General features: G+C 36.1%; 1 protein-coding gene and 1 long non-coding RNA gene across 2 annotated transcripts; both read left to right on the forward strand.

Moving 5' to 3' along the window:
- On the forward strand, positions 1 to 10,716 carry LOC130012821 (uncharacterized). The gene is made up of 2 exons (XR_008788048.1): positions 1 to 4,806; positions 4,843 to 10,716. It is a non-coding gene; the product is annotated as an uncharacterized LOC130012821 (long non-coding RNA).
- Positions 10,717 to 11,903: 1,187 nt separating this feature from the next.
- On the forward strand, positions 11,904 to 14,130 carry LOC126821921 (arginine--tRNA ligase, cytoplasmic). The gene has a single exon (XM_050550549.2). It carries the CDS (start codon positions 12,039 to 12,041, stop codon positions 14,025 to 14,027), a length of 1,989 nt encoding a protein of 662 aa, XP_050406506.1. The 5' UTR covers positions 11,904 to 12,038; the 3' UTR covers positions 14,028 to 14,130.
- The last annotated feature ends 1,582 nt before the right edge of the window (positions 14,131 to 15,712 follow it).

Here is a 15,712-nt window from a genome sequence, read left to right on the forward strand (position 1 = left end):
CAGTGTGAACCCTCCAATGGAGTACAACTAATTTCTACGTCATAGAGTTAGCCGATTCTAAAAATAATGTACCATCATAATCGCTGAATGACATTTAGCGATTTGAAACATACAAGCTATGAAGATCATGTTAAATCAGGGGGTTGGGTGGTCTAGTGGTTTAACGCGTGCACAGGAAACCATAAGGTCAGTCATTGAGTCATGTGACATGGCTTCGATTCCACAGTTGTACGTTACAAGGAATAGGGTCGCCTGTCCAAGACCCCTATGCGCAAGCAAATTTTTTAAATAAAATTGAACCATGTTAGTCCCAAAATGACCTAGTTTGTGTCAAGTGGATGTTAAACCCCATTTCTCTATCTCTCTTTATATAGAGTAGAAGCACTGGTTTGTTATTTAAAAATACTAAACTTCTAAGAGATATTTTATTCATTATGAACAGGGGAACAGGCAAAGAGCCTACCACAAACCCCTATCCCTATTATAAATATTCTGTATAACACGACTTTATCAGAATACATGTTGAGACATTACAGTACTATAGCATAATAAACCAGTGGTTGTGGATCTTAAAATGGCCCGAGAATCATTCACCTACGGGTTGGCCCATTAGTAATTAATTGATTTTCGGCAGTATTTATGTCCAGTGAAGTGGCCCGGTTTTTAACTGAAGGACCCATATAAATGGTCTTTGTTTTTTTAATGTACGTTTAGCTTTCTCGTGTTCTCAATACATTTATGTAGCAACAAAACAAAGTCGACTTTAATTTCCGTGTCAAAAGAGTCAAATCAACAGATCTCTGTTTTTGTTCCTGCTTAAATGCACGCTATTGAGAACAACAAAACTAAAGATACATTTATGTTGGAACAAAAACAAAAATGGACTTTGGTTTCTGAGTCAAGAGAGTCAAGAAAAAAAATATTTATTTTAATTTTATTCCTGAATTTATTTTGGAATCTGTACTCTGGTTTATATAATTTAAAAGTTTATTGGTTTCCAAGTCAAGAGTCAAGACAAATATTTGTTTTAGTTTTATTAATTGTTATTATTTAAAAAGAAAGTATAATATATTGTTATTTATATGCTACCTATTTCTAGTCCTATAAAATATACCTGGTTTTGTTTTTTTCCCAAATAGTTTAGTTATAATATTGTATCATACAATCTGATTAAAACACAGATCTATATTTCGTTTCGTTTTTTTTATACTTTCGATGACCTACACTACATGAAGATCTGACCGGTTGTAGTGGAAGGTCGCGTCAGTGGTCATACAACCGGCTTTTGACCCTATGACGTCAGACATTGATTAATCAGTCAGTGTTGACATTTCTAGTGGTTTACCCACAGTACCATGCATCACATGCCACGAACTCACCATAACAGATTGTTTTATTGGCTAATCCCTCATTTCAACCAGAACGTGAGTTATATAACAACTCTTCCAGCTCCTAGTGTAGTGAAAACAAGTAAAACGAATTTTGAGCTATAAAAAAAAAAACGAAATAGGATCTGTGTTAAAATCAGATTGTGTATCATACAGCCACACACCTCAAATAGAAAAATATATATGAAGAGTTCAGGGGAAGAACGATCTAAGTCATATTTTTGTCTTTTCGCATAAAAGGCAAAACAGACTTTTGGACGAGAATGTTTGACGCAAACAGAACAACGAGTGGGTTTAATTACAACTTTAAAATGATGTTCAATACGAATCATAATTACCAGTACAACAACTGACTTCCACTTTTTAGCCAAATTAAATTCAAATAAAAACGATGGACTTGTATTTGTCCAGGAGGCCATTTCAGAAGAGCCTTGGTTCGATTATTCCTCAGAAAGCTTATACAATTTGCTACCAGATGGTGCCATTAACTGGGGTTCGTTGAAAAAGTGACTTAGATCGTTCTTCCCCGGGGCTCTTCATATGTTTATAAATTTTGAAATATAATTCTGAATAAGATAAAGGAATTACCTGAATCTGGATGTTAACAGGAAAATTACAGACCTGTAGTAAGAATTAAAGATCCAGCTCCGAGTCCACAAAGCATTCTCAGACTTAAGAATTTACTCAAAATTGTTCGCTTTATTTTAACTAATATATAGCCCTTTATAAAACTTCTGTTGTTTTAATGTATCAAATACATCAATAAGAAATTATGTGCAGAGTTTTGTGTTTCTGGATCAAAGATATTTCTCTTAAACAGTGACTGAAAGTTGAGTAAATTTCTTAACTTAAGCCTGAGAATGCTTTGTGAATTCAGGGCCTGATTTATATCAGAAAAATTTGCATTTATTTTTACAGAAATTATTGTTCATGTTTATATAAGGCTATCCTTGTCAGAATTTCATTGGTTCCCTGTCACTCTGTATTACCTCTGTCCTAAACTGGTAGTCTACCGTACTAAGGATTGTTTACAATAAATAGAATTATTAGACAAGGCAATCGCCAACAATGGGAATTATTCAAGAATATTTACATAAGCTGAAACTATTAGAATATCTAAATTATGTGCATGTTCAACAATAACGACAAATTATTTGCGCTTACATAGGGTTATTGCTGCTTTAAATTCATTTGAGGTGATAAAATGATAAACAGATGAACAACTAAATGTTATGAACAATTTGTGACTCAGAATTAATGAATGGCTAGATCTATTTGTTAAGGCCAACTCAAGATTCCGTCAAGGTCGTCAAGATGTAAATAAGTTAGGGCATGTGATTGTTGGCGAGATTGTAGGTTATGGTTAGGGTAAGCATTAGGACTAGGTCCAGGGTTAGGGTTAGAGTTGGGATTAGCGCTATTCCTGTTTACATCTTGTGACCTTTGACCAAACTTGAAGTTGGCCTTATCAAATAGATCTAACCATTAATGAATGGAATGTGAGAGCCAATGGATTTCTGAAAATGGCTGCTTGTGCTTTCATGTGCTACCCTTATACACAGATACAACTTTTATATTAATTTATTTAGATTATTGTTATTAATAATAACTGACTAACGTTGATTATAAACTGAAATTGTTGCATATATGTATCATTGCCCATTTCTGGTTTCATTTCTTAAAAAAAAAAAAAAAAAAAAAAGCTTCTGAATCTCCGCAAAAATTTATAAAGATGGATGATACTGTGGGAAAATGAGATTTGTAAGGGATCCTAAAAAACTATGATTGATTAGATATTCAACTAATACCATTGGTGTGCCAGGGGTTTTGTTTTTGCACCCTAGAGCAAGGACCTAAATTCCCAAGCATCATTGCTTTAGACAATGTCAGCACCCCTACAACATGGGTTCAAGCTCGGCCATACATGCCGGTCATGGCCGCTTGAGTTAAAAATTGACCGAAAAATCTTGGGATCCTTCGGTCAATTTACACTCTGTAAAACTATCAAAATTTTCAAAACCCTATTTTTAAACATGGCTACGATCAATCTCATCCATTGTAGCTGGGAACTTCTACAGCCTACAACTTCCAACCCTGATGTTGCATAATTTCAGATAGTGATCATCAAATATAAAATAAATTTACTATAAGCAAACAAATCAGATCTGGCCAGCTTCTGTCCCAGAGGGAGCAATCCACAAAAATATTTGGGAGACGCCACCCCCTGCCCTGCTCCTTCCCATGACACTGTCAACTCGAGCCCAATTTTGGACATTTGTATCAATTTATACAAGCTGAAACTAGAAATGGGGAGTTTTATTAAAAACCTTGTTATTTTGAGGAACCATTCTAGGTATCCCCTGTGGTCTTATTCCGTTCTACTCCACTAACCTCTGGGTTAATTCATTTGGGGAGACATTATTCAAGTAATCTGCCCTTGATGATTGTGCTATTTTTATTGACCAACCAAATAAATCGTTAATTACAATGAAGTTGGCGATGGGAAGTAACTCTCATCTTGTTGCAACAAGCCGCCATATTGTTGTGAACGTAACATTGGTTTTGTAAACTGTTTTTTGATTGGTTCGCAGACTCAAGCCACGATCAAGGCCAGAGCAGATAATTTGAAACCATGGAAACCCTATGGATTAACACAGGGTATAGTGGAGTAGAACGGAATGAGACCACTGTGGAAACCCTGTTATTTTGAGGAACATGACATAATAAATATTATTTAAATATAGTTTTATTTTTATGTAGATAGATAATTAGCAGAATAGTTCATTTATGCCCAACACACACAAACAAACAAATATCTCGGAGGGTATGATATTCTTTCACTAACTGTGGATAATTAGGTAGAACTTTGGTCAGGTCATTCTCGATTCATATCCTAGGAATTTGTGTCAGGTCATTCTCGATTCATATCCCAGGAATATGTCAAGTCATTCTCAATTCATATCCCAGGAATCTGTTAAGTTATTCTCGATTCATATCCCAGGAATTTATTGGGTTATTCTCAATTCAGATCCCAGGAATCTCTGTCAGGTTATTCTCGATTCATATCCCAGGAATATGTCAAGTCATTCTGAATTCATATCCCAGGAATCTGTTAGGTTATTCTCGATTCATATCCCAGGAATTTATTAGGTTATTCTCAATTCATATCCCAGAAATCTGTCATGTCATTCTCGATTCATATCCCAGGAATCTGTGTCAGGTTGTTCTCGATTCATATCCCAGGAATCTCTGTCAGGTCGTTCATAATTCAGATCCCAGAAATCTGTTGGGTTATTCTCGATTCATATCCCAGGAATTTATTGGGTTATTCTCGATTTATATCCCAGGAATATGTCAGGTCATTCTCGATTCATATCCCAGGTCATTCTCGATTCATATCCCAGGAAATCTCTGTCAGGTCATTCTTGATTCATATCCCAAGAATCTTTGTCAGGTCGTTCTTGATCCATATCTCATTCTTGATTCTTTTCCTAAAAATTTGTCAGGTCATTCTCGATTCATATCTCAGGAATCTGTCAGGTCATTTTTGATTCCTATACCAGGAATCTGTTGGGTCATTCTTGATTCATATCTCTGGAATTACTGTTCGGTCATTCCTGATTGATATCTTGGGTTTTTCTCAGGATGGTCAATTTGTAGAAGATGCCCAAGATGGTATGCAAGTGGCCAGATATATAATTATACTCAGAAAAATACCAAGAATTCTTTAGTTAAAGTTTAGCAATATACAACCTCTCTGCGATATCACCCATGGTGGAAGTGGATGTTAACCTCATAACTAACTTTTAAAGCATGCCATAATTATAGTACCGTCATTTGTAGCTTATATTAAGCCTAAAGGCGGTGTCCACATGCCTAATAACTACGTCTTGAGCTCGATTTACACTTTGTTCTTGGGGAGTCACAGTGGCTCAGTGAATAAGATGTTAGCTCGCTAAACTGAATGTCCTGTGTTCAATCCCGAGAAAGTTCTTTGGGATTTTCTGGAGTAGGCCTAGTTCCTCCTTGCCAGTGGTGAAGGATGGAGGGCCTGTTAAGGGACAAAAATAGATTTGGTCTGTTAAACAGGCATTATGCAAGAGCCAAATCGGCCTATTATAGGTCTTTGTTTAGGCCTTAAATGTTATATAAAATATCAGTTAGACATTTATCAACATGACAAGATCAGCCATTTTATGATTTAATTTAAAAATGGTGAAGCGAGGCTAAGCCTCGAACAACCAGTACAGTGGTTACAATCGGTGCACGCACACATCTTGTCAAACCTTCAAAGGCTAATATCTTCGCTCAGAATAAAGTAATTCAAATTAAATTTTCCATATATTCATTTTGCAAAATCTATTTTAGAACTATTATAGCCAGCATGACCAGCTCTTTATCTAAATCATACATAAGGTTTTTTTTAACCGTAAGAAAAAAAAAATAAACATGCGCTTTATTGAAATAAAATTGTAGGATACATTAAAGTAACCAAGTCTGTAACTCAATATCATGCAAAACCATCGACATTGAAAACACGAATTATGTGTCAATTTAAATCAACATTGATGTTGTGATCTTACCTGGAAAAGATGGGCTTCTGATATCCAATATTTAAACAAATAAACATTTTACCATTGGTACACAAATCGTGTACCATAATGCGTTTCAACGCTATTTGTAACAAGGGACTCGAAAAACAAGGCTAGGCATATTCCACAAGTCATGTCAAATGGTGACGTCATATTCTTATCTGGAGGGCACGCACAATAAATATTATCAGTGTAGACTGGAATAAACAGACGCTACAGATTACCATTCGATTGAGACTTCTGGCGTATATTGCCGAACATAACTGATTAGAAATTACAGTAAAAAACAGAAACGATTGAATGTAAATTCAGTTTATATACATTTATATTACATTATCATATGCGTTGCGATCCATTTATGTCTACTTCTAGGTCCCAAATATTAGCGATTTAGCCCCTTTAAGCTCTGAAATGACAGCTTTGAATAGAAATAACCTGACATGATACTAGTCAAATAATATTGTTATCGTGTGTGTGTGTTGGGCAATATATTGTATTAAGTGTATCATAATGTGTAAATGTACATGGGAAAATATTGTTACATTCTCACCTGTTGATTATATACCTTGAGATAATATATTTCAATAAGATATATGTTATATTGTATAGTTACTAGGGAAACAAAATATATTTCCTTAAAATATGGGTATATTTCATAAGAGATCAATAATAAAAAATACTATATTTCATAATATATTCATCAGGGCTGATTTATCCAAAATGCACTGTATCATAAAGTCTGTCATTTAGACAACTGGCGTGGTTTCGATTCCCCTGGTTGTATGTGACAAGAAGTAGGGTCGCCTGTCTAACCTTGTGGGTTTTTCTCCGGACCCACCGGTTTCCTCCCTCTGCTAAAGACCCCTACGCGCAAGCGAATTATGGAAAAAAAATTGAACCATATGTTAGTCCCGAAATGACCTAGTTTGTGTCGAATGGACGTTAAACCCTCTCAAAATATTGAAAGAAAATTTTAATAATAGGATGTATTAAAATATGGCTGTATTCACCTTGAGTAACATGTGGGTATCAGTGTGTTTCGTTGGGAACTCTTGTTTGTTTTGCACTTAGGTTGAAATGAATAATCTAAGTGAAGGAGGACCCAACTACACACAAAACAAAAATCTACAAGATAAACCTGTGGACTTAACAGAATATAGACATTGCAAAAATAAACAAATATCAAACCAAGTGAATGGATACCCGGGGACCAGTCGTAAGTGTCTACTGCGCTGTATAGTTCCAATCCTGTAATGGTAAAGGTTTCAATCATAATGAAAACAATGATGGTGGCCAAAGCACCTATTTAGATTGTCAATTTTCCATGTGTAACACAAAAGTCAAAGTTATTTTTCTGGCTTAACGGAAGGCATCTTTCGTCATTTGAAAGTCGTGGGTCATCAGCAAGCCATTTTGACAAAAAAAGCTGCAGATCATAAGGTTTTTTGGCATGCTGGCTTAAAAGCGACTTTCGAGTTACATCAGGAAACACAACGATCTGAATGGACGATTTCAGCCACCATAGATTACTAAGGTTGATAGAGTAATCTTCAGAAATAGTTTTATATTGTTTACCTTGACTGTTATCTTTATTTCTGAGTTACAATCACTGTCGAAATTTGATTGTTGTATGATGAAATAGATAAACTGACATAGATTCTTGTGTCAATTTAAAGTTTAAATGGTTATATTGAATTTCAAATAATTCTCAAATTTATTTAAGCTAAATAGATTCTGTAAAATTATGCTTTGAAACTAGGAATCTTAAATAAATCAGCCCCAAGCCTCATCTTAGAGAATAGTCAAAACTACAAATTTTGAATAAATCAGCCCCATGCCTCATAATATCATCTTAGAAAGTAGTCAAAACTCACATATTGTGAAGGGTTCCTGTAAATATCTAAATAAATGTTAAAGATTTGTTTTTCGTTTTTTGGGGAATTTTTTTTCTGTTAATTTTGATGGTGCTGGTCACTAAAACTTCTTGTTTTCTTCTGTTTGTTTTCTTCTTCAAATGACATTTAGTTGAGAGAATTCATTGTGTATGAATTTTGATCATGTAGAAAATTATTTTGTTCCGTTGCTTTGTTATTTTCCAACTAAGCGCGGTTGGTATATAGATAATTTAGATATTTATTTCGTGCATGAAGATTTTTTATAGAGAATATCATCATTATCATCAATACATTCTAGTTATCATTCAATATTCTCATTTTTCAGAAGCTTAACATATTATCTCGATTAGAAAGTAAAATATTTGTCTTTTGTGCTTAAACAATCTGATTAAAATACAGATCTATATTTCGTTTCGTTTTTTTTTTTTATACTTTTGATGGCCTACACTATATGAAGATCTGACAAGTTGTACTCGAAGGTCATATCAGGGATCGTACAAGCGGCTTTTGACCCTATGATGTCAGACATTGATTAATCAATCAGCATTGACATTGCAAGTGATTTACCCACAGTTCCGTGCATGCCATGCCAAGAAGTATCTGTAACAGACTGTTTCATTGGCTTATCCCTCACTTCAACCAGAACGCCCCCGGTAATATAACAACTCTTCCTGATACTTGTGTAGTAAAGACAAGTAAAACGAAATTTTGAACTATAAAAAACGAAACGAAATAGGATCTGTGTTTTAATCAGATTGATGTTTAAATTAATTTCTATGTAAAATAAAATTAACTAATTAAAAAACTTGAGGTTCTGTAAAATATTGCTTTTGTTTTTATCCAATATATCTACTAAATTCAGATTTGAAACCTTTTTATGTTTAATTAAATTCATTTCCTTGTAAAATAATATTAACTTGTTAAAAATCATGAAGTTTTGTCAAATATTGAAAAAGGTTACTTTTTCTGGAGCAGGAACCGGGCCTCAAACCCTACTCATTTTGTTGTTCTTATTGTTGGGGGTGTGACGCCCTTCAATAAAAGTCTACTACTCCGTCAATTCAAGCATGGTCGACTTGAAACTTAGCAAGCTTGTTCCTTGGACAATTGTGCATCAATCGACAGACTTAGATATTTGATATGACGTTACAATTCCAAGAAGGCGGCAATGACATCCGGCTAGGTTCCTGGTCCATATAATAGCCTACTATTGTACTTGTTTATGTCTAAATTCCTTTCCTTTTTGTAGAACGAAATTTACTTTTTTAAAAATCATGAGGTTCTGTATAATATTGATTGATAAATACTTCTATTTTTAATAATACTCACAGACCTCAAAGACAATTCAAGCTTCATATATTCAATCAAACTGTCAGGATTTGAAATTAGAAGCAAAGTGTTTGAAAATTTAGACCATATGTCCCTTGTAAATTGAATAGATTAAATGGGTGTGTCTGAGGTTAAGAAAGAATATGAAAACATTATTTTCTGATAACTGTAAAGAATGTGTACACTGTACAGGTTTACATGATGATAGCTGTATTATATACCATAGATTTTATGAATAACTGTGAGTTATACAGAGATTACTGTGTGTTATACTTTAGTAACCATGCATTATACAGATATAGCTGTGAGTTCGACAGAAACAACCATGTGTTATGCTGCAATAATAACCAGTTATATTTCACTTATCATTATAATTAATATACTGGTATAAAGACTAGTTAATTATCACAATATCAGAGTATCATGTCAAGTATGATACCTTTATGAGTTTCTCAGTGTCCTGTGGTTTCCTCTCACTGCTAAAGACCCGTATGTGCAAGCGAATTATTGAAATTAAGTTGAACCATATGTTAGTCCCAAAATGACCTAGTTAGTGTCAAGTGGATGTTAAACTCTGTGTATGTCAGATACTTTAAGAATATAATATAGTTGTTATTTATTTTATATTAATATATTTTGTTTGTTTGCTTGAAGGTATCATATAATCTTTTACGATTTACAATGTAGTCATCACGTACAAGTGAAATTCAAGAAAAATAAATTAAATTTAAATTGTTGTACTATAGAGTTGGAACATTTTAAGTTTTCAAGGTAGTCATAGAAATTATTTATCAGATTTTCTATCCTGTTTAGTAAGGCTAAATCTATTTGTTAAGGCCAGGTCAATTTTCATCAAGGTCGCTGAGATGTAAATAAGGTTAGGGCACGTGTTTGTTGCGAGATTGTAGGTTAGGGTTAGGGTAAGCATTAGGACTAGGTCCAGGGTTAGGGTTGGGATTAGTGCTAGTCCTGTTTACATCTCATGACCTTTGACCAAACTTGAAGTTGGCCTTATCAAATAGATCTAACCAGTTAGTAGAAAAATATTTCAAGGGGTGACGATTCCTTTCAAATACTGTATACGTCTTTGGAGGGTAGTGTAATATATATATATAAGTATCAAGAATTAATAATACTGGTTCTGTTAATAAATTCTTGTATCAAACAGGCCCGAAGCTAGTAGGGGGGTGGGGGGCAGCCCAATCGTTGTCACTTGGCTTTATAGGGCGTCCATACTGATATGGGTACATTGGTCGTTGGCTTCGTAATGCATCCAATGGAAAGGGCACGGTTCGACGCCCAGGGAATGCAGCTGCCTGCATGCCCTCCTGCTAGCTACGGGCATGTCAAATGTTTTTTGGGGTTAATGAATCAAGGGATAGTGATTTTATATTATTTTTGTTCTTTTAATTATCAATTCATTCATTAATGTCGGACTTGGATAATTAGTACATGACATGTATTCGGAAACATAATATATGAGCTTCTGAAAATAAAGAATTTTATGGTTTATATGAATGTTGTGTTTATTTATGTACAGTATTGTCAGTATGGTTTACCAAAGAATCACAGGCTATCACAGAGAGGGGGTTACATTGTATTATCGGCAAATTGATGACCATCAAGGGCCTGGTTGATGAAGAGTGCAAGGGGTTGGGTGGTCAAATGTGTGTGCTTTAGACAATAAAGTCTGTCATTGATTCAATTGGTGTGGCTTCAATCCCTGGTGATCACGGTGGCTTAGTGGTTAAGACGCTGGCTCGCTAGCCTGGAGGTTGGGTGTTCGGTCCCTGCATATTGGCCGAGAAAGTTCATCCAGATTTTCCGGTGTGGTTCTCCCTTGTCAGTGATGCAGGACAGAGGACAGAGGACTTGACAAGAAAAGCTGTCTAGTCGTTCAGATGGGACGAAAAACCGAGGTCCTGTGTACACATTGGCGTGCACATAAAAGATCCCTTGACAGTTGGAATACGATATGAGAATAGCCCGTAGTGACGCTGTCCGGGCAAAATTTCCCTCATAGCACAATGTATGGTGTATACCCGTCTTCATTAGCCCAGTTTGGAGCAGAACAGTAGACGTTAAACTCCATTTCATTTCATTTCATTACAGCTTCAATCTCAGACTTGTATGTGACAAGGAGTACGATCATCTGCCTAACCTTGTGGTTTTTCTCTGAGTCCCCCAGTTTTCTCCCACTGCTAAAGACCCCCTATATACAAGCAAATTACGGTATTAAAATTAGTCATATGTTAGTCGCAAAATGACCTAGTTTGTTGCTGAGTGGTGTTTCACCCCATATCTCTCTCTGTCTCTCATTATAGAGTATTGACTGTCACAGTCATGAAATTGTCCCTTGCCAGTGTGTTCTCATTCACATGTTCAAACACTTGAAACAGGCCAGTCGGACCGAAATTAAGGGGGACGGGCGATGGGCAGTCTGAGCCAAAATGGGGTTCTAGGAACTTGAACACATTCGTGCTTGCAAATTATACATATTACGAGAGCTGAAGGTAAGTTGGGGGTGCATACTAACATAGTATGACATCATGGCACTAGCGTAAATAGACTTATTTTTAAAAAAAAAAAAACAGATCAGCAGACGTGTTAGTGTAAATACAAACAGTCTCTACTTTCACTTGCACAGATGTAAGATGACGCAAGAACCTGTGGGGCATGCGCAATGGGAATGTATCAAAACGTGGCCGGCCGGTTTCGTGATAAACACTGCTGTAGTGTTTTGTGCTGACGAAATCGATTGTAAAATCATATTATTGATCACTATAAAAAGCAAGAATACTGAAAGTTGACATTATTTTTGAAAATTTTACAGTATGGAGGAAGAAATTGCCAAGTATACGGCAAAAGTGGTTAAAGCAGAGGCCGAAATCCAGCGATTGGAAAAGGATTTGGACTTGATCGAAAATCCGCAAGCTCTTGTAAACAGTGGAATAGTGGCGCCTGCCGTCCTTCAACTTCAGACAGAGAAAAACAAACTTCTTTATCAATTAAAACACCTAAAGTCACACTTAGCTGAAGAAAAATCAAAGTCTCCCGACCATATGATTAGCATTACAGCACTGATAGAAGATGTCTTTCAAGTGGCCATTCTGGCGGCTTATCCTGGCCAGGATTTACCAAAAGCTGATGTCACAAGCAGTGCCAAATTTTCCGATTATCAATGTAACAGTGCCATGAGTATTTCCCAGAAACTGAAGACAGCAGGGGTGAAGTGTAATCCACGAGATGTAGCACAAAACATTGTCAATAACTTGCCCAAAGTTGATTGCATAGAAAAGGTGGATATCGCTGGTCCAGGATTTATAAACATTTTCTTGAACCGAGAATATGTTTCGCAAAATGTTTTCAAACTCCTGAACACCGGTGTGCAACCACCACCCATTGGTAAAAGGAAGCGAGCTGTGGTTGACTTTTCGTCACCCAACATCGCCAAGGAGATGCACGTTGGTCACTTGCGATCAACGATTATCGGAGAGAGCATTTGTCGTCTGCTAGAATGGGTCGGACATGACGTCTTGAGGATAAATCATTTAGGAGATTGGGGAACACAGTTCGGAATGTTGATTGCTCACTTACAAGATGAATACCCCAACTACCTGACTAAACCACCTCCAATCGGAGATTTGCAGGGCTTTTACAAAGCCTCGAAAGTTCGATTCGAGGCAGATGAAGCGTTCAAGAAACGAGCCTATGAATGTGTAGTTAAGTTACAAGCTCATGAACCGGAACATTATAAAGCCTGGCAAACAATCTATGACATATCACGAAAAGAATTTCAAAAAGTTTATGAAAGGTTACAAGTTCACTTGATTGATCGAGGCGAGTCTTTCTATCAAGAACGAATGAAACTGGTTATCGAGGAATTGGACGCAAAGGGATTGACGAAGGTTGAGGACGGTCGAAAGATAATGTTCGTGGATGGTCACAAAGTTCCGCTGACCGTTGTCAAATCAGATGGAGGATTCACCTACGATACTTCCGATTTAGCGGCCATTAAAAATCGACTGGTCGAAGAGAAGGGCGAATGGTTGATCTATGTTGTAGATGCTGGACAGAGTGGACATCTGGAGACGATTTACTCAGCAGCTGAAATGATTGGATGGTTAAATCCTTCAGTACACCGAGTGGAACATGTGAGTTTTGGTGTCGTGCTTGGAGAAGACAAGAAGAAGTTCAAGACTCGATCGGGTGAAACAGTTCGATTGGTCGATCTTCTAGACGAGGGAATAAAACGAGCAGAGGCGAAACTCAAAGAGAAGGAGCGAGACAAAGTTCTGACCAAAGATGAATTAGAACAAGCAAAGTCTTCAGTCGCATATGGTTGTATAAAATACGCTGATCTGTCGCATAATCGAACCCACGATTATGTCTTCTCTTTTGACAAGATGTTGGATGATCGCGGAAACACCGCCGCTTATTTGCTGTATGCTTACACCCGAATCCGATCTATCGCTCGATTGGCTAATGTTTCGGAAGAAGATCTGACCAAGGCTGCAAAGACGACCAAGATCGAACTAGACCACGAGAAAGAGTACAAGCTAGCTAAATGTGTTTTGAGGTTTCCAGAAATCATTTTAAAACTTTTGGACGATCTGTATCTGCACACACTATGTGATTATTTATATGAACTTACGACCACTTTTACTGAGTTTTATGATAATTGTTATTGCGTAGAAAAAGATCGAACCACTGGGAAAATTATTAAAATAAATATGAGTCGATTGCTATTATGTGAGGCTACTGCTAATGTTATAAATACAGGATTTAAAATATTAGGAATTAATGCATTACAGAAAATGTAGAGAATAAAGAAAATGTAAAATTTCAGTATTTATTTTTGCCGATTTCAACAATTTGAATTTGAATTAAAATGCCTAAATCCAAATCACATGAATATACAATTATTTCTGTATTTTTGTTGTCCCCCGCCTTTCGAAGAAAGCAGGGGACTATTAAAATGGGTTCGTCCGTCTGTCTGTCCGTCCGCCTGTCTGTCCGTCACACTTTTTGGGACACAATAACTCTCTTCCTAATTGAGCTAGAATGTTCAAACTTGGTGTATGTGTTTATTAGGTCAATGCCTTGATGGAGTTCGAAGATGAGCATTTTCCGCTTAGGGTAAGCAGAGATAAGCAATTTGATTGGTTGATGCTTTGGGACACGATAACTTTAGTTCTAATTAAGTGAGAGTGATGAAACTTGGTGTATAGTTTCATTACATCAATACCTTGACTAAGTTCGATAATGAGCATTTTCTGCTCAGGGTAAGCAGAGCGATAAGCAATTTGATTGGCCGAGACTTTGGAACACAATAACTCTCCTTCTAATTGAGGTAAAATGTTCAAACTTGGCGTAGGTGTTTATTAGGTCAATGCCTTGATGGAGTATGAAGATTAGCATTTTCTGCTTAGGGTAAGTAGAGATAAGCAATTTGATTGGTTGATGCTTTGGGACACGATAACTTTAGTTCCAATTAAGTGAAAGTGATGAAACTTGGTGTATAGTTTCATTACATCAATACCATGACTAAGTTCGATATTGAGCATTTTCTGTTGAGGGTAAGCAGAACGATAATCAATTTGATTGGCCGAGACTTTGGAACACAATAACTCTCCTTCTAATTGAGCTAGAATGTTCAAACTTGGTGTAGGTGTTTACGAGGTCAATGCCTTGATAGAGTGCAAAGATGAGCATTTTCTGCTTATGGTAAGTAGAGATAAGCAATTTGATTGGTTGATGCTTTGGGACATGATAACTTTAGTTCTAATTAAGTGAGAGTGATGAAACTTGGTGTATGGTTTCATTACATCAATACCTTGCCTAAGTTCGATGATGAGAATTGTCTGCTTAGGCTAAGGAGCAATAAGCATTTTGATTGGTCAAGACTTAGGAACATAACAACTCTGCTTCTAACTTGATGTTGATGTTCGTCTTGACCAAATTCAATGATTAACATATCAAGCTAAAGCTAAGCAGAGATAAGCAATTTCCTTGGTCGATGCTTTGGGACAAGATAACTTTGATTCTATCTGATAGAGAGTGATGAAACTTAGTGTATAGTTGATAATCAGTTTGATTGCTCGATACTTTTGAAAAAAATAGATGTGCGATTAATTAATATGTGTCATCTATTTATTTGGGGATTTCGGCGGGGGACATCAGCCTCACTGTTGGCTTGTTAAAGAATTTAAAATGTTATTCTTGTGAAAAATAACATTTTATTTTTTGTTTTATCTTAACACTGAGTGTACATGTATATGCAAATATACATGTATGGAGCCACATGGCTCGGTGAATAAGGTGCTCAGTGATTGGTGTGGTTTAAAAAAAAAGAAAAAAAGAACCTTTGACAGTTGGAATTCAATTAAAAACAGACAGAAACATTTTGTCTGGGTAAAATCTCCCTCATAGAGCAGCGCCAATTGCATGGCCTACAATGTATGCTGGACTATGCCTATCTTCATTTTTCCCGGTTAGTGGCTCCCCT

This window comes from Patella vulgata, chromosome 5 (assembly GCF_932274485.2).
Source record: "Patella vulgata chromosome 5, xgPatVulg1.2, whole genome shotgun sequence".
Classification (NCBI taxonomy): Eukaryota; Metazoa; Mollusca; class Gastropoda; family Patellidae; genus Patella; species Patella vulgata.